The 20,860-nt window shown below is 41.8% G+C and overlaps 1 protein-coding gene across 3 annotated transcripts in view; it reads left to right on the top strand.

The window, feature by feature from the left end:
• LOC105568382 (uncharacterized protein CG43867) overlaps positions 1–20,860 on the top strand; it is a 72,303-nt gene that overhangs the window by 3,770 nt on the left and 47,673 nt on the right. Inside the window, exon 2 of one of the 3 annotated variants that reach the window (XM_012024014.1) lies at positions 3,534–4,879. In XM_012024014.1, coding sequence (XP_011879404.1) covers positions 3,800–4,879 — 1,080 coding nt within the window. In that variant the 5' untranslated portion in view covers positions 3,534–3,799. Of the gene's footprint in view, positions 1–2,082; positions 4,880–13,995; positions 14,018–20,860 lie in introns of those variants that run through there. The other 2 variants (XM_012024013.1, XM_012024018.1) reach the window with 2 other exon arrangements.

Here is a 20,860-nt window from a genome sequence, read left to right as displayed (position 1 = left end):
GGCTCGGGAATAGACGCCACTCTAATTTGTTGAATCACAGTCGGGAGTCCAGTAGTCGAGTCAGAGTCGGGAGTCTGTAGTCTGATACGGGCTTTAGAGTGGCGTCTATTCCCGAGTTGGCAGTCAGGGTCGGCCGGTGCCTTGCTGCGATTGGTTGAATCATAGTCGGGAGCCCGAGTCATTAGTCGAATCAGAGTCGGGAGTCTGTAGTCTGATACGGGCTTTAAGCCTATCACACAATGCCAGGCAACAGGAACAGGGAATATAATTTTTAACGCATTGGACTGGTTGGAAGAAAATTTCCGACGAATCCAACGCGTCAAAAATTCTATTCCCTATTCCTATTGCCCGTTGCCTGACATTGTGCGATTGGCTTAATTGGTTGAATCATAGTCGAGTCAGTAGTCGAGTCAAAGTCGGCAGTCAGAGTCGGCCGGTGCTTTGCTGTGATTGGTTGAATCATAGTCGGGAGTCCGAGTCAGTAGTCGAGTCGGACTCGGGAGTCTGCAGTCTGATACGGGCTTTACGCAGCCGCCGGTGTATATCTGTGGAAAATGCCCCCTCCGGTTCCATTCCTGCGATCATCGCTGTCGTAACAGCGCGATGTAATTATTACGATAGAGCAGCCCTGCGTACGTAAATAAGCATCTAAATTGTTGTTACGTTAAATCATTTCGTACGTAATTAGACCGAAGGTTTCCTCTCTTTCTCCTTCTCCGTTTGCCGTCCTATTAATTCATGCTGTTTAAACCGGGATTGATTAACTGATGGGTCGCGCGATCTCCGCTTCGCCGCGGCTGTTAATCAACTCTTTTCAATCTGTTAAAAAATGCGCCGAACGCGTTGGATTTCGACAAAGGATCGGCCTGTTTTTTTTTCAATGCGCGAGTATGCGTTTCACATGTACGTCCGTTCGTAAACAGAAAGCCCTTTACTGGAATTCAACGCACACGTTTAATGCGCTTTCTCGAGTTTTAATTTTCAGTAACGTTGTTCCCAGTGAAAGAACTGCACTGCCCACGGTTTTTGCCTCTCTCGGCGAAAATACGTGATTTATTTATATTAATCGAGAATCGGTCAAAAGGTACCTTCGCGGCGTTAAACATCGGCTTTGAGTATCGTCGTTTTTAATAAAATTTAGAATGGGGTCTCCTTCGCATTTGGACTTTTCAGATAGCGCTCTTCTCGCGCCTCACAACTTGATATTCCGCGCGAGCCCTTGGATTCTTGAATACCGCGATACTTTTACGATCAGCGCCGTTCGATGAAAGTCTTCCTCGTAGCCTCCGACTCCGAGGCTTTACTTAGGGAGCGAGTATGCGAGCGAGCCCTCGGTGATATAAAGGCTGCCTCCTCGTAAGAGCCTCCGAGATTGCGGAGGGCTTCCGTCGCGCCTCGTATAACGCGGAAATCGTTCGAAAGTTAATTTGAAATTTATTCATGGACACCGCGGGGAACCGGAGCTCGAGCATCGCCTGCATACACAGGGTGTGCTACCCGACACCCTTCGTGGCTACGAATTCTTTGAGCGATCTGAATTTTCTTCGGCGAACCAGGTGACGCACGTTACAGATTAAAATGATCTTTCGAAGGTTGTAAAAGACTTAATCGCGAAGAAAGTTTTTCCTCCCTGATGCAACCGAAATCGCGAATGTGCAAGTGAGAGCGACTTGGTATGAAACAAAATTTCTGTATTCTCCTGATCAGCCTGAAGTCGATTTCTAAGAAATAACGTAGGCGTCAGATATTTTTAATAGGTTTGAAATATTTAAAATACGCAATGAAAAACTTTGGTGCTCGTCAAAACTTTTCAAGTTTCCCAATAATTTTGTGTGAGAATTTTATCTTCTCTGTTTACTCATAGATAAAAGTTGAAAGTTTATTTGTAAATTTTTAAAATTCTTACATAAAGATCCACGTGAAATTAATTAGAAAATAAAGTTTTACCATCTCCTCGTGTACAAAACTCAATTCTCAATAATTGTTTAAATTACTTTCAAACTTTTCAAAATTATTAAAAATATTTGTGTGTGATATCTTACTTTTTATTTAAAAAATACAGATTTATATATGTTTTATATGAGTCACTTTTTTATTTGCATGTTTATGTGGTTTTGATTGCAACAGAAAAATTGTCTTTCCAATTGACTTGTTTGTATCCTTTGAAAAATTATTTTCAATTTGTTTTACACAGATTTAAAAATATAAATGTCCATTTTGTTAAAACCCATACGAGTATAAGTGGCGTAAAGAAGAGATCGTCCGGTAAATTAACGGCAAACTTGCGAGAAGAGATTGGGTGACCTCACGACCGTTTAAAGCTAATTCACAGTGTGTCACGAATGTGTCACATGTCACGACTCACGAGTCACGACTTGCATTACATTGTGAACAGCATATCATAATTCCCAGGGAAAAAGTTAACATTTGTCATTGATTTACGTCTCTCTCGGGCGACGAATTAATCTACCGAAATAATTTTTGCCTCCTCACGAGTAAAAAAACTCACAAAGCCCCGTCTATGAGCCTAAATAAAAAAATTAATTCCACTCTTTCGAATCTGCAAAGAGAAAATCGGAATCGCCTCTCTCTTAAGTTAGGTCGGAACGTACTATTCTTGGAACAAATTAGGTTCGAAAATACCAGAGAAAAGGTCGTTTACTTTCGCTTGAAACATTTAAATAATAGAAGTTATTCACAATCGGAGTAGGATGATCTGAGTAAACTCTCGGTAAACTTGGCGTTTTTCAAAGTCAATATATTCTGCGTAAATTTGTGAGGAAGCGGTCTTTTTGTTTTTCCAAACGCATTCAGAGGTCACTTTGAAATGTAGCTACGCCTGAGAATTTTATTTTCTACCACTCGCAGTCATTTAATTTTCTTTTCTTCTTTTTTTTTATTTGCATCAAGTTGAGTTCCCTTTGTGCTCGTCATCTACTTCCTGAGGCAGGTCGCAAAGGCTGGAATTTTTCACGAGCCGACCCGTCGTCCGCGTAGTAATTGCAGAACGAGACGGGTTGCGCTCATCCACTCCCTCCATCCGGTTTTTCATTTGGCTCCTTTTAACGTCGACCTTAAAATAAACTTTGCAGCCCTGCATGCCATCTTTCCGCGTCGCACTTTTCTCCGTCGCCGAAACGTCGGAAGTGCTCGGCGACAGAGGCGGCTTTGGCGCCATATCTTGCCAATAAAATATTCACGATAATAAAGCGGCAAAAAACCCGAGCAAATATTTTCGCCTTTTTCTCGTTGAATCATTAGTCAGTTATATTACAACTTGAACTAAAATATAAACCATGGAATTATATAATGTACAATGCTCGCCGCGTGGCGTTGCAATCTGTAGACGTGGTCAGGAAATATATCGAGTAGCTGACTAGATAAGGACCACTAGTCCCTAGCAGCACTTGACATAAAAAATGGATACTCCTATCGTTGGGCGGAACCGTATCGGCGATAACGTTGTCGTCCCTCCGTATTTTATCGCTCGTAAGGTTCTATAATATTTCTCTAAAAAGAAATCTTTGCCTCAGGTCGCAGCGCAAGCCCGAGACCGGTGTCGCGATCGACGATGACCATAACACGGGCGTGTGAGGTAACGAAATGGCGAGGATGAGCAGCCCTTGCTCCTCGAGCGTCGGTATCGAGTCGATCCCTCGCAGGAAGAACGCGACAACCCGAGGAGGGAAGAAGCACAGGCACGGGCCGCCAGATGCGCTGAGGATCCTCCGGCAGGAAACAGAAGTCGGCGGGCAGGAAGAGGCGTCATTGTAAGGTCGACGAGCAACGACGAATCACGATGGACGAGATACGCGGCTCATCGTCGGCCCGCCGTCTCTCGCAGATTCTCGATCCGATCACGCGGCTCGCCAGCGACTTCGGCTCCAGCTCGGCGCCGTGCAGCCCGCGGCTGGGCGCGCGCGTGCAAGACTCGAGTGTCGGGCCCGGCGCCGCTGCCGTCGCCACCGCCGCCATCGCCGCCGGCCAACAGGGCCCAATCGCCGCAGGTACGACCACCGTCGGCGCCGGTGTCTCGTCATCGTCTCGAGCGGCGCCGAGCGGCGCCGGGACGGCCAGCGGCGCCAACGCCGGACCCGACAGCCCGCGATTGTGGCCACGACAGTTCCGACAGGCCCCGACACCACCGCCACGGCCTAGGCACGTCGGCACCGCCACCGCCGTCAGCACCGCCAGTACCTCCACCAACGTCTCCGTGAACATTAATAACAACAATAACAACAACAATGCGGGGGGCAGCGCCGACGGCGGCGCACTACCGTCGGTGGTGCACGCGAGGGACTCGCCCTACGTCAATGTGCCGAATCTCTTCTTCCACAAAGACAAGAGCTTCGCCGAGAGCGCCAAGAGCGCCGGTTACATCGAGCTTCGCGAGAAGCCCAAGTGCAGCCCGTACGACTTCACGTCCGAGTCGAGCGGTCACGTGGAGTACGCGGATAAGAGAACGTTCGTCACTCCGGTGCAGCCCGACCTGGGCTACGACATCGGAAAGGAATCGGGCAGTCCTCTCTGTAGAGGAAGATCGAACTATGACCCGGGGCCCTCCAGCGGTAGAGGCCACTTCGACCGGGCGTTCTCGTTCTCCGGCAGGCAACCGCCGGAGCAACTGTCGGCCTCACGGATATACGAAACGGGCAGATTGTTCGTCGATCCGAGGCCGACCGGCGGCAACGTCGGCAACGTCGACCTGAAGAGGGAGAAGCTGGACGTCAGGCCCAGTTACAGCACCTCCAAGAGCTTCGACGGGTACACGACGACGGTGGAGGAGCTCAACTGGCAGGAGAGGTGTCTGGAGTTGCAGCTCGAGCTGCACAGGAGCAGGAGTCAAGCGACCAGGGTGAGGGACATGCTCCGAGAAAAGGTAAGTTCCCGCTTCTTTTTCCCGTGTGTGAGTTCACTTTTTAGCTGCGCGCAAAGTAGCCCTTTCCAGATTATCGACGAATGAGATGCAAGTACCATACGTTTAATATTTAACTACAATCGAAAGTTGTAATATCGCACTGAAAAAATTTAATCTGGATAGATTCAACCAGTCGTCTGTTAGAAAATAGACGAATCAGAATTCCTTTGGGATTTACCAGATGCGTGGTGAAGTCTAGCAAACTTCTGGTTATGAAATATCTTTCATTGGTAAATTCTTATGGAATTCTGATTTGTCCATTTTCTAACAGATGACTGGTTGAATCTATCAGATATTTTTTTCAGTGCGAGAGAGATCGAGAAATAAAGTACTTATTTTAAAAATCAATGAGTAAAAGGGGCCAAGAGCCTTGACTAGGTGTTGGTGTCAAAAAAGTAAAAATTTAGTTCATAAAACATAAAAGTTACAGACGTTTCGGTCTTTCTTTAGACCATCCTCAGTGTATAAAAAGAAAAGAATAAAAGAAAATAATTTAAATGTAAAAGTCAATGGTTAAAAATTACAACGGGAACTTATAGTCAACCCAACTGGCTCGTTGCTTTATTTAAAATTGGTACAACGTTTCGACCCTATAGTTTGGGTCCTTTTCAAGTAATACTAAGTAAATCGTCTTGTCAGAAGTGAATGTTGGGCTCGAACTTAGTTCGGGACGAGCCCAACATTCACAGCACTCACATGTATCATACATTTTATAACTTGACACGTCACTTCTGACAAGACGATTTACTTAGTATTACTTGAAAAGGACCCAAACTATAGGGTCGAAACGTTGTACCAATTTTAAATAAAGCAACGAGCCAGTTGGGTTGACTATAAGTTCCCGTTGTAATTTTTATTCATCACTGGTGACCATAAGCAATCTTCCTACGTCAATGGTTAAAATTCGCTCGCAACGCAATACATAAGAAAGATGTAAAATGTAAGCCGTATTCGGATTCCTAAATACAAAAGAGGGAGTAGTGAGATGTACTTATTTTAAATCTACTTATTTCGCAGTTAAAGAGTTAATCGTTGCCCCACTGTTCTCGAAAGATAAAGTTGAGAAATAATACAATGGTGAATGATTGATTGAATAAAAGGATAGGAAGTACGTCGTTTATCTCGTTTTATCTCGTTCAATCGCATTGCGCTAGCCATTCGTGGTCGACGGTTAACGGATCTGTCGTCCGGAATTTTATCCGATACACGCAGCATACGTTAAACAAATTACGCAAGGCTTAAGTGCGTGGACCAGGGGGGAAGGGAGGAACCGAAATACCTATATCGCAGTCTGTTTAATATGCGCGACCACGCGCGCCGATTTAAACGCCGTCACCTTAGATAAGGCACATAGGGCGCATCCGCGTGGCTCGGTGTGTCGGCTTGTTTCTCGCCTCTTCAAAATGTACCGCATCGATCATTTAGCGAAACAAGCTCCCGCGGACGACAGTTAATACGGCTGTTGTTTTTGCAAAATAAAAAAAGACACTCCGCCGCACGTTCCGTGCATGTTCCTGCGCGCAATGCCAGACAATGACACGCGTGAGAATTGACTCGGGACGCGTTTGAAGAATTCCGCGAGTTTCGCGCTTGAGAAATTTTCGCAAGACTTCATTCCTAGAGAAAGGGAGACGAAAAAAATGAAGGGTAACCGCGCGCGGTTTCGGGATCGGAGGGAAAGCTCCGGTTCGATTCCCCGTTGGCTCAGGTTTGTTCAGCCATTCGTTAGACGCGTACGCGGGCTTAACGCAAACAAACTGCCTCGCGAAAGAGACGGTGGGACACACGTCGGGCCGCGACAGCGGAATGGACGTGTATGGAGCACACGCTGACGAGAATTCAACGTCAGACCGGAAATTATACGTCCGCCTCGGCGGACACGCCGTGGTAATATCGCTGACAGTTCTTCCTTTTTTTTTCACCAAGTTTTTCACAATACGCACCACCCGTCCCCGCCCGCTTATCCGCCGCGTTACAACGGCCGTTTTTATTTTTCACCGGCAGCAAACAGGGTCGAGAGCTAAACGACGAATCGGCAAACCGTATCGCGGATACATATCCGTATCGCGATGCGCGAACGGTCCAGATGATGTTATCTTTTTCCGCGTATTTTTTTGCCGCGGGGCAGATTCCGCGAACAAAAGCTTCTGGTTTTTCTATTATTCGCGGAGCTTCGCAGCGTGATGTATCGACAGAAGGGGTAGTTTGCAAACCGATTGGGTATTTTGCACCTTTTTCTCTTCCGCAAATTATCTGACAATAATTTAATGTGCAAAATTTACTGAATTACCGCGAGAAAACTATCGAGGATGAAATCGCAATTTGAACGATTGCGCATTCCGACTGTGATATTTTCCTGCGAAATTGGTTTTATTTAGTTTCCACGTTGCACAGCTAGTGCATATTCAACCCCGCCGTGTTTCCTCTTGCGGCGTAACCTTTCGCTGAAAGCGGATGCTGTTTATATTATCGAAGCGGGGAGTCGCGTGCCCCGAGCGCGTGCAAAATTCAAGACGAAATCCTTGATGTATCTTGGGGCTATCTTTCGCACGGAAGGGATCCCAAACGGATTTACGAGCCGAGGCTTTCCTACCCTCGTGTGTGCGATAATCTTATTTTGAATAGTAAACATTTTTGTAACGCAAAGCGGATTTTCGATGCGATTATTTGTGTGTCGACGTAAAATGTTTTTACGCAAACATGCAAAAATAGATACAAACGCGGTCGCGTGAATGAGAGTTTCAAGCTTAGAGCCTAAGCGATCTTTAGCGGACTTTCAAATTTCAAGATAAATCCCGTAACATCGCAAAATAAGGAGACTCACTGATATTAACACAGATAGAAGAATGATTCTGAAGTCACATAGTGCACTGATCCCCCAAGATATTGCCTTACGCTTTATTCGGTCTAAACGAGATAACTGACTATAATTGTTGAACCATTCTGTATTATAAGTTGTACTGCGTTCTCATCCTGTACTTTCGATGATCTCATTGTAGTGTTTCACTGAGGAAGACCCGAAGAAGGGTCGAAACCGAGAGGGAAACCGCTGACCAAAATCTTGTACACCAATGCCCACTAATGGGCATTACTTTATCCTATTATCTTATTTTATCTTATTTACCTTGTTTTATCTTATTTTATCTTTATAATGCCCCAGCAATGCCCAATGCCCAGACTAATGCCCAAAAAATGCCTAGTAATGTCTAGTAATGCACAGTAATGCCGCAAGTCTGTACACCACAATGCCCTCAGCGGTTTCCCCCTCGGCCGAAACGTTTGTGCTGTTAAAGAGAAATTTGGATTCTATATTGTGAGTTCCGTTCGTTTTGTGGCTCACATTGGCACTCTCTTCTTTCTACATATCGCAGAATAAGATAAAATCTTGACTTCTGTTTTTCTCTTCCGAAAAGCTCGGTTTAATATTCGCCTAATATTCATCGATCCAACAAAAGTAGAACAGTGCACAATGTGTTTGCGTAAATTCGTGAAAATTACACGTGCCTGAGCTTATTTAATACACGAGCTTATCTTCTGCACGTGTTCGCGAACACGTCGCTTATCACTCATCGTTTTCCGATGCGCACGTGGTTTAGCGCGATACGCATGAGGGCACCCGTACTACATTGTACAGCGGGTTGAATAGAGAAAGGAGAGAGTGTGTAGAATCAATTGTCGATTATAAATAACGACGCGCTGGACTGACCGTGACGTCTCATTATCTAGGCAAACGTACAATACGTTACGCCGACAGGGAGGGGATATTGTTCGAGCGTGCACATTACTCTATTCAATTCCATTTTCGAACGACGTGTACATACTGACGCCTATTAAGCGTCCCCGACGTACAGTATGTCCCAGATCTAGCGATTCGCTCTTCACGAGCTCCTCTATCGACTTGGAAGCGATCTTTCTTCGACGAAGAAAGTTTTTCCAGCATTAATTGCTATAATCAATCTCACAAATTATGAATTCAATGTAAAGTGAAAGAGACATTCGGCAAAACCGTTTGCCTCTTTCAATTGTCGTATCCTCCAGCAGTCGCTTTAAGTTCGTAGCATCGAGCTCTCGATATTTTTTGTACAGCGAAACCCGAGTCTGTGTTTGTCCAAGAATATTTGGACAGAAGGTGGCCCGCTGGATCTGGGACATCCTGTATGTACGTACATGTGTAGCTAATATTAATATTGATTCGTCGCGCGTGTGGCGTTAATGGAAGTCCTCGCGCGAATAGACACACAAGTATTCGAACGCCGATACGAATTTCAAAGGATGTCCGTCAACGTCACAACGTTCTCAAAATAGTCCTCCGTACTTGATCGCGTGTAAAAATGTAATGAATTATTTTACCGAGCGAAAGCTCGTCCATTTTAATCCCCGAGGGAGAAAAACCTCGCATTGCAAAGTCAAATAACGGTATTAATAATTATTGTTCGACGACGTTGAACTGGCTCTAAGGTGGTTTTATTTAACAATTTATTCCAACGTTTCGACCAGGATTGTGGTCCTTTTCAAGGAAATATCTACAAAATATTGGCGAAACTTATCTGTAAGCCGTTCGTACAATTGGCAGTGTAGCCACCGAGACGAAATGAGATTCGCAACTCATCTACACTCACAAACATAATAATCTCTTTAGGTTGCCAGTAATAAATAACAATGAATAAGTTTAGTCGACCGTAACTGGCACGTGTTTAATGAAATAAAATAAAAAAATACAGTGCAACGTTTCGACCAAGGGTTTAGGTCCTTCTCAAGCACATTCTAAAAGGAACAAACCGATAACGGGGATTACAGACTTATCGAAGATGCAAATTAAATTAATAGACAATCAAAATCTGTACAATAATAATATGTAAAATGAAACAAGATCACAAATAACAAGTACAATAAAATATATGGTTTGTCACAGCGGATACATAATATAACAAATTGAAAATAAACTCTAGACCAGTCAGTTACCTTAAAAATAATCAGGCCAATGTAATATGCAGTCAAATGATAAAAATGCAAAGGAGGTGAGTCATGATTATAAAATTAACAAGCACAAAGATATGTACGCTGTCTACAAAGGCCGGAGAATGACTGTCAGAAGTGTCAGTGTGATAAAACGTCTAGGTGAAACATCGAGAAGGCGCGGGAAATAAATAAATAAATCAATAAATAACCAACAGTCAAGTCAAAGAATTAATAATAGAATCATAAACGGGGTTAAGATTCCCAGTTTCTTTCTTTAAATTAATGATGTTAGAATCTATTTTAATCTACACTTGCGTGTCGTCAAACAATTCTTCTTTCTGTTTTTAATCAATTACCGGCGACAATAATATTCTTCTTGCTATTGATAATTATATGACGTAGAAGAAACCTAGAAAAACCGGCCTGTCCGTTGCATCTTTTTCAGATAAAAACACGTTGCACTGAAAAAAAAACCCTTTCGGTTTTACGCCTTGTAAATTACAACACGTGCAACATTGGGAACCACGCTTGTCGAATACTCCTCGCGCAAACGCGAAAATGATAAAACATTGACGGAATTAAAATGCGGCGGGAGAATTGTTCCACGATAATTTCGTTATTCTCCCCGGTAATGGAACATTTAATATTGGCAATCGGTTTGAAATTAAAGGGATGAAAAACATTTATATACCATCAGTTACCATCCTCTTTTCTCTCTCTGCGTTTGGTGGTCCTCGCGCTGACGAGTTTTCGCGAAGCTTACAATTAGTTTTCTCTCAGAAAAACCTGATTTTGCCCGTTGCAGGATCGAGAAGAAAATAGCCTCTTTTTCCTCCTCCCTTTATGGAGATGTGTGACTGTTGTGATAGAGCACTTTTTCTTCTTCCTACCCCATTTTTTTATAATTTTTCCTCCCTTTCACGAATGTCCCTTTTGGGACGCGGTATCACTCTTTTCTAATTCTCTATCAGTTTCCGCAGCGCACGTAGAAACTTGGAAAAATTGACGGAAAAGTTTCTAGCGCGGTAGAGAAAAATGCGCGATAGAGACAAGACAAATAAAGACGGATAGACGACTCGTCTCTCCATCGATACGAACGACGGACGCGCACACGCTCGAATCTCCCGGGACCTGCGCGAGACGGACGCCGGTTAGCATTGCCATGTGCGTGAAATATCCGCCATTATCTTGATTTGTTTGCGCCTACCTTGAGTGCGCAAGCCATATTTCGAACGGCTAATTTGTTGATCGGCTCGCCCTGCGCTTGTAGTCTTTAATTTTTCATCCTAACGGATCGCTATCGATAGCTTTCGCACGTGTCACTGTACTAATCCCACAGTATCGATGCGGTGCTGAATCAACCGGCTTGAATCTGTAATTCGCGACAATACGTTTCAATTCTTTCGGGCGCAAAAAACGAAACAATGATACACTTATTGCCATAAAGACGAACGTCTCTTCAAACACGCCTGCGGAATTGGAGTATAAAGTTCGGTATAGATTTGAAATCACCGCACAATCTCGAAAATCAGTACCGCACTGTCTCCAGTTCGTTGTTACGTCTGATTCTCGATTCCCCCGTGAATAGACCCCAATCAACGTGATTCTACGGGAAATAAGACATTTACGGAAATTCAATTCGGGACATTTATCCACGGCGATATTTTTTTCTCCGATCTCCTTTTCGCCGCCGATCTGCGAAAATCCGTGAAAGAGATACGAAATTTTCCATAATTTTGCAAAGTAGACTCCGCGTTGTTAAAAGTGAATTAATTTCTTTCCAGGTCGTTGTATAAATTTCACGTAATTCTAGAATCTCGATGTTATCGAGAGATAGTTGCAATCATTACGGTGTTCCTTACAGCTTATCGATAGATATTCTCCGTCTGTACCGTAACGTAATAGGGATACACAGCGAGTACAAATGTTACATGAACGTCTCCCCAAGTGCGTCTGTGTGTACGTTTGATAAAATAGGTAGACAGAGCGAGACAGGGAATTACAATCTGCAAAGTTCTCGTAGTAATGGACGTCTGTGTCGGATAGTACACTGCCAAGAGCCGCGGACATTGCGCCCAATTAGTAGTTAAGCTTACGCGAAACTTCGACGAAATTCAAGTTTGGAGAATTGGCGCGGAGGATTAGGATACCATACTTTACTCTAGCGCGGCGAACCTTTCCGTGGTTTTATAGCCCAATTTATAGCTCAAGTTTTATTAAAAAATTATTTTTATTTAAGCGCCAGCAAAATAAGAGACAGAGTCACGCGCGCAACGTCTTGGACACGAATATTATAAGTTCGCTAACGTCCCCTAGATCGTGTCTATATTTGCGTTTCTGCCGGAGAACTTGGTTGACGCCAGTCTCGAGACACGATACGGTTTAATAAATAGATTTTGAGATTCAGCTTGGTATTCATCACACGTCATATTTGCAATCGCGATTCAATTGAGAAATTCAGACCAAGTTTTCCCTCGAGATACAATCTATTTATCGATAATCGATTCTTTAGAGATTACGTTATGTGCTTTAATAATTTTTTAATCTTCAATATTTTCCCCCCCGGAGATTTGAGTAGAGAACGAATTATGTGAAAAAACATTTGAAATGCTTATTTGAAATTATTTTGTTTTTAATACTTTTTCGAGCTCGGTGTAAAATTTATCGGAGGAATAAAGTTACTTTTTGTTCTAATTAGATCGGTACTGATGAAAACTGCTTCGTTATTATTTCTCTTTATAATTTCTTTTTTGCATTGTATATTTACGGTAAAATTGTGGACATAAAATTCGCATTACTACTAAAACTAGCATATATAAATATCGAATAGATTGAAACAAGTTTTGTCGTCGATCGTTGGACAATATTTCCTTTTTAAAACACTCTTTTGATCGATCGAGAATATCGGGATCAATCATTATCTTAGACGATACAAGTCCAAAAATGTAAAATATGCGCGATTACATGTTAGCGAAACTTCGAAGAGAAGAACATTCGGTAGTTATTTCACGAAAAAACATTTAATGTTTCTTGGAAGCGTGCGAACGGTGTTTACGACCTCGGGGTTTTATTTTGATAGCGAACCGTTATGACTCGCGCGTAAGGTCGCCACGCGCGAACGTTATCAGTCGCAAGGTGAGAAGCGAGCGAGCAGGTAGCGGCGCGTACCGCTCCGCGTTGTTGATCGAAACGAGACTGTTTTCTACGAACATTTAACCCGTCTATTAGTGCGTGCGGTTGTTTAATGCCCGCGATCGTCGACCGTTAATTTATTGACAATTCTTTCATCGAAGCAAGTATTTCCCGCGATTTATTAATTTCATTTAGAAGAAAAGGGACAGAGGATGGGAATTGTAAAGCATTGTTTTATAAATTGCGATATTTACACGGGCGGTAACTATCCATCGAAACGCGTTCTGTTTTTACGAACAATTAGCCTTTTAGCAGCGATTAATTTCCGCGATTGACGACTGTTAATTTATTGACAACTTTTATTGCGGCAAATATTCGCACGCTTTATACTCGGTTCACTTGAGAAGCGACAGAGAATGGAAATTGGAGAGTATTGTTTTAACGTGATATTCATACAGCCGATAATTTCAATAATGATTCTGAAATTTTTGTCTACTTTGCTTGTCGAGCTTCAAATTTTTCACTAATTTAAATATAATTTGTTCATCGTTTGCGGATTAAGAGTGCGGATTAATACACGAGTGTCGCATAATTCGAAATAGAGCGCCGCTATACATATTGGTTATTACTAATACATGTGTTTCGTATTGAATCTATGTTTTCGAAATGTCCTGCGCATATGCAATGCTAAATTTTAATCGTACGATAGCAACCGAATTAGCCGTTAACTCGATTTTAATATCGTACGGTTTATTGTGTTAATTTACGAGATTTGTGGGTATCGAGCGAATCATAAAGTTTCATTTTTCGGCTTTATTTTCGATCGTGTTTCGATGGGAATGCCGTCGCGATGTAGCGAAGCGCGCCGTGATTAACGCCGGGAGTGCTGTGCAAAGTGTCTCGCCATTATTCTGTTCTGATAATTACGCGTGTTCGTAATTAACGCGAGTGCTGTACGAGTGCTAATCTGAGAGGAAACTTACAAGGCGACGGCGGAGCAGCTATGAGATGAGTAAATTTTTTTATTTTATTTGTTACCCGCTAGAGATAACAACTTGTAGTTGGCGTGCGATACTCTTTTAGATAGTAACTATTCTGGACATTATTATAGTTTTCTGTGTATTTCTATTTTACGATTTCACTATGCCCCTGCGCAATTTTATATCGGTTTCGCGGCAGTAATTGTCCGCTTTTTGCAATCAGTCGAATACATTTTCAATTGATCTCTAATCAAAATGTGATTACTGAATCGCACCTGTGTCCCACGATATGAAACTGGTTTTCTGAATATCTCGGCTAATACGCTTTTTCGACGCAAGATTAAAATATTATAACGAAATACGAGTCCTAGTTGAAAGACGACAGTACGTTAGTCTTAGCGATTCAATTGCACGACAACGCGGCGGTCACGCTTGAGGGCTGGATCCGTTTTATAATTGGCCATGAATTTTAATTAATGTGGTTAGCTATGTAAGGTCAAATGGGCTAATTGAAAGCGCGGGTAAGCGGGACAACGCGATGACTTTTTAATGATGAAGTTAGTGCTTGTTACAAGAGCATGTAAGAAGTTCCGAAACGTGAATTTCGGTTAATCGTCAAATTTATGCGTGCAATAAATGTTTAAAAAATATAAATTTAGTCAATAACAATCAAAGAATTCATTTTTATCACCGAGATATAATTGGAGTAATCTAAGAACTCTCGAATACTTCTCGTTTAATTGACGTAACTTGATCGCATAGTTTATGCGTTTGATAACGTATGCACAAGTAATATGATAATATAATGGGCGATATTATCATAGAGTGTGGCAGCATCAAATATTCAAATTGACTGCTGTTTATTCAGACGTACGTTGCTTAATGACGAATTTATTATGCAAATAGAATTACATAATAAAAATCACATGTACCAATAAGAGCTTAAAATTTCCGTCGCACGTTTCACTGTCGCCGTGTGTTTTTTTTTTTCGTAGAATATGAGTTCTGAAAAAAAGTTCTCTGTCTCATATATTTGTTGCCCAACAACAAACTTATTGAAAAGACTTAATTCCGTCATTCGTTTTTTTACTTAAAAAAATTATACTTCATTATGTATTTTATGTGAAACGTAAACAGGAATAAATGTAGAGATATAAATGGCAATATCTTGATCTGCAAAATATATTTTCTTAACGAACATTCTTGGAATGCAATCAAGAGAAGGCGATATTTCTCCCCGTCTATCTCTCTATTTCGCTGCACTGTATTGCGAGAGAGCGGCGCCGCGACGCCGGGCATTCTGTCTGGCTACGAGAAAACTTCGGCGCCGCGAAGGAATTGCGCCCGAAAAATAGTAAGCCATCGGTTAAACGTAGCTTCCGTGACTTTTTCACGTTGGATTGCGTTACGTTATCGTTTACGGGTGGGAAGAGAACAGGCGAGGTGTAGGAAAAACTGTTGAACCAGAACCACAAGTAGCAAACTTTTCGATATCTTTCAAGATATTTCCTCGAGTGAGATTGTCCAACAACGAAGTAAGAAAGGTCAAAGCAGTGCTACCGTATCGCGCGCTATGGGCGAAACAAATGTCGCAAACGTTGCACTGGGGAAAACGAGAATAATCTTTGGCATTACGATTTTTATCCGACGTTGTAATAACCGTGTCATCTCGAAGTACGTATTTTTAGTTACGGTTAGATCACGATTCACGTAACTATTTATAGAAGTTTGACGGATTTATTTCGATATTTTAATTGAGTAGCTTTCGGGTTGGAGCCACGTGAATTATTTATCTGACTTGAAATATTATTTCACTTCATCGGGAAGGAACAACCTGATACGTATTTTAATTATCCGATAATAATGTTGGGGCGATAACTGCGATATTATATGACAGATACTTGATATGAGCTATTGAGGTTCATCGGATCAACGATGCATAATTCTTTTCAAAAACATGAGAAAGGTTTATGACGATAATATAATATAGCTATAACGTTACTACATTTACTGACACATAGCTTCTTACGGTTTTGTACAGGGAAACATAATTAAATTGTACATTTGTCCGCTAATTGTGAATTAACGTTGAATATGCTTTGCACGTATATTATTCAATTTGTATAAATGTTTTTACATATGGAGCGTTTCGCATTTTGTTGCATTTTTTCTAATGGCTTATTTATTGCTTTTGCTGTAATTTAAAATGCGTTTCGATTCGATTCGGTTTATTCTTCGCAGTTTCTCGATCGCTCGCTCTATGCCATGGAATTCAGTAAATCCGCCATCAATGTCGAGATACGCCGGGCACATTTCGGCGAGAATTGATTAAACCTGGTTTAACCCTTCGTTTGAGCCCCCATGTGCCTCGTAATCGTAAATTGGGGCGGTTCTCGTACTTGTAGCGCTATATCACCCGCTCGAAAAGCGCAGTCTCTTTCCGAGCGCGACCTTCTTTAACTTTTAGACCCCCACGCGAACCGATTTCACACTCGCATTCGCTGGATTTTAAATTGCGCTACTTTTCCGACCGCGCAATTCGGAAACTTACGTAACCGGGACACGTAAAAATGTATCGCGTAACTTTCCTTAATATACCGAAAGTAGATTTTCTCCTAGATATCGCAAATACCGGTGACTCGGTTGTCGCGATATTCTAATCCCGCCTTTCGATTCCTCGGTTTACTGCGTCACGGAACCGCTCCCGAAGTCCGGGATTGCGTGAATCCCGAAGAAATTGTCTCGCCAGGCGAGGGAGAAAGCGCTTTCGCAGTCGCGGCGTATATATAAGGGCGAGGTACAACGAAGGGATCGAGGCACTGAGGGGGTTGTTCTACCTGACGCACGATAAAGCTCGCGCGTAACGGGCCGAGACCATGTTCTCCGGATGGACTCTTTTTAGCCTGGGACCGCTAGACGGACGGACACGTTAATATCATTTGCCCGCCCCATGCCTTTCCTCTCATTTCGACCGCGGCGTCTACTTTGTGCTCGAGTAATAAGTAATTTCGAATTTTAATCATGTAGGGATTTTACTCGCCGCCCGCGCACCGGAAAACGCGTTATTGGAAAACTTAAACCTGCTGCATTATGTCCCGAGCAAACCGTTTTCGAGTGACTCAAACGAAAGCGATTATTCTTCGTTAATCATCTTGGATTATACTACGTGATAAAAAAAGCAAATACTGCTTACGTGTCTTTCGTTCTGATAAAAATTTATGTCGTTTGTTATTCTCGAATGAAAGAGGCGGTCGTGATAAAATAAGTTGTACTGTAGGGAATCGATCTTTTTCACGTTGTACTTGCTTTTCAATAATTCTTACCATTAAGAACATTTGTTTTTCCGTTTAATGCGAGCTTCGACAACACCCTTATTGTTTTGGTTTTGACGTCTCATTGTTATGCTAAATTGATTGCATCGCCTCTCAGTTATTTTTCCGAAGGACATGCCCCAGTTCGCCTGCCAATAAAGTTCAGTTTTATTAAATGGATGATTACTGTTAGGTCTTTTTTAAATTCTTGCTCTCGATTTATTAGAAATTATCACTCGCCTTGCTGCCATTCATTTTTAACTCACGCTAATGCAACAGTTTTTAATTAGACTTAAAAAATTATTGGTTTGTTTTTGACGTCTCATTGTCATGTTAAATTGATTGTATCGTCTCTCGGCTATTTTTTTCGAAGGACATGCACCAGTTCGCCTGCCAATAAAGTTCAGTTTTACTAAACGGATTATTACCGTTAGGTCTTTTTTTAAAATTCTTGCTTTCGATTTATTAGAAACTATCACTCGCTTTGCTGCCATTCATTTTTAACTCGCGGTAATGCAACAGTTTTAAATTAGAGTTTAAAAAATGAGTCACGTCAACTGTGAAAAGGTTAAATAATTCACGCGTTGTTCTCATCTTCATACAATCCATCTGCACGGGAGAAAGAATGAGAGGGACGGTTGAATTTTCGTTCTGTTTGTCATGCGCAACCGTTTTGCAAACCTGCCGCTGACGCTGGGCGCAGGGGGAAAAAAAGGAATCGAGACTTTTCGACAGCCGACACAAGCCGCGGAAATGAAAGGACAGGCTCCGGTGATTAAAAGCCCTTGGGCGGCAATTGATTTTTTCCTCGCATCTATTACACCCACAGTCAAACACGATGGACACGGTTTGTCTACAGAGCGTACATGAATATCGACGAGGTGGCCGCGCAAATTTATTGCGCTACCGCAGTTTATTTGCTGAATATTAATAATTTTGATCGGCCGACAAGTGGTACGAAATACCATCGCCAATGAAAGTCAAAAAGTGCAATTTTGCCCAAAAAGCACATTTTGGGGCGCGTTTTCAGTATTCAATTTGTTCAGTGTCCGATAGTGTGGCCATTTTCTAAATTGGTTTTAGTTAGCGTTAATTCAATTGTTAATAATTGGCGGAAAGTATTTCTAGCAACACAATTTTCTTCATTGTTACACTGTTTTTTAATTCAACATGAAGCCTATCCCAATTGGCACATCCGTCGAACCGCGCGATCAACCTAAAGCTCACGTCCGGCCGATCCATTTATCTCTGCGGGAGAAAGTAAAGGAGAAAAAAGCTCGTATTTATTGGCTTGCGTCGCGACAGTTACATATTGCAACGCGTATAAGCCGAGCCTTACGTATACAGCTCGTGGATCACGAAGTGCGTTTCATTGCTGCTTTCCTCGCAGGCCACTCTGCGCGTCACGGCGAAGCGTGTTTGAAAACGCCGCGTAGAATGGATAGTTGTTAGGTCGACGTGAAAAGCTTTATCGTATCCATCAAATAAAACTGCAAGTACGTTACGTACGTTTCGATAATTTTTCTTCACCAGCATAAAAATTTTGAACTTGATACACCTTTTCCTCGCGCGTATTTTCGATATATTATTTTCAAAAAGGGTAATCTTTCCTTCTCACAATCAGGGATTTTTCACTTCCCCGTGGCACTCTCTTTCACGGGCGTTTTCCGATACAGCACCGCCGCAGTCGTATACTCCTTCGAAAAAAAGATCGATATTTTATTTTAGTAAAGGGATGGAAAGAACACGCGCGTAAGAGAATATCCTCCGTTGGATTTGCAAGTCCAGAAGCTTGCTCTATTGTATCTTCCATGAAGCATACATCTCCCGTAGTTCGTCTCGACTTCCCTATCCATCTTCCTCTCTCTTCTGCGCCCGTACCCTTTTTGGTCTATCTCCCTTTGCGTTTACATATCGTCTGTCGACGCCGTCGAGTACGACAAAGTAGAATTTCAACACATGGCACTTTCGCCCTCGCGTACGCGATAAGAGCACCTTTCTCTCCTCTTTTCTGAATGAAACTACAGAAAGGAGAGGAAAGTTTATTCACATTATGTAATCGGCAGACCTGGATAATACTTGAATGCGAAGCGTATGCTGGAAGCATTAGTTGAAATATTATACCCTTTGCTGTATGTTATATAATTCATGGAAATTACATATATACAATTATATATTTCATTAAAGTATTAAAAATGTATATGGATTTTAAATAAATACGACACGATGTAACAACCGCCAATGGATAAATTCGGATATTAAACAGAAGGCATTTGTTAAAACTGAAAATTACGTATCTTCGCGAAAATACAATGATATATATAATGTTTACGTGCATATTATTGGTAATATTCTTGGATCTTTTTACGTATACGGAAAGATTATATTATAATTAACGAAATAACGTTCTTGCTTATTGTCGTCAGTGATAATTCGTGGGACTAACGCTCCTTTTTGTCGATCCAAATAGCAAATTTTTTTAATTGAAATACAATTCAACGGAAGGATTTCTGAATATTATAAATATTTTTTAAAGATTGTCATTGACGAAAGTAAAATTGTCGAGAACTGAATGGCTGAATACGTTGCAAAAGTCGCCCGCGCAAAAGTTTGGAAGTAAAGCGGAAGCAGGCGAAATTCTCTTCGGTGGCACAAGAATTTATCACGGCTACGAATCTCTCGATTCGAATCCAATTTTCGAGATATACGAGACCACGCGCAATTTACTCCGTTTTTTCGGATTTCCTACGGTTCCTCCACTTTCGCTTCCGCTGCATTCTTCCCCTTGTTTACCGTTCGGTATTTGTCTGTCAAAAAAATGATATACTGATCCGCCGTGGCTTAGGTGGATAGAAACGCCAATCTTTCTTTCGTTATACAGTGACTCGCAAAACTTTTGCATTGTCCGAATTACATCGTACGATTTTACATCAATGAGCTTTTAATACAGATACAGATAACTTTTATGTGCTTTATTAAATTTTTTAGTATTTGATAATATTTGAAGGTACACCGATAGAATTTTCTTTTAAAATTTACCCTGAAAATTGTGTAATCGTGGGACAACACGGCATTTTGAAGTTTATGAGAGTTTTTGGAAATTTTACCATACATTTTGCTAGTAAAATGTATACTAACAATAAGTATGATTACTAGTGAAATGTATGGTAAAATTTAAAAAAGTCATAAAATTCTTTGAAATGCCATATTGGCCCACGTTTACATGATTTTCAGGATAAATTTTAAGAGAAAGTTCTCTCCGTGTATAAATAATTCATTTGATTGCATAAAGTACAAGAAGAACTGAAAAGCATTAGTACACCCTCAGAAAGGATTTCTGTTACCGAGACACAAATATTCTTGACGCATTTATATTTCTCGCAACCTCATTTAGTTTAAAAATAAGACAATATCAAAATACAATCAATAATTCTTATTCTCCTTTATCGAATTAAAAACGATTGACTTGCCATATTGAGACAAGAGTAACTTATACAAATGTAAGTTTATACAGGGTGAGTCTTTCCATATCCGACAAAATTTTTGAGAAGGTAGAACAG

Source organism: Vollenhovia emeryi, unplaced genomic scaffold, assembly GCF_000949405.1.
Source record: "Vollenhovia emeryi isolate VEMERY1.0 unplaced genomic scaffold, V.emery_V1.0 DF939129.1, whole genome shotgun sequence".
Taxonomy (NCBI): Eukaryota; Metazoa; Arthropoda; class Insecta; order Hymenoptera; family Formicidae; genus Vollenhovia; species Vollenhovia emeryi.
This window is presented reverse-complemented; position numbering and strand designations above follow the sequence as displayed.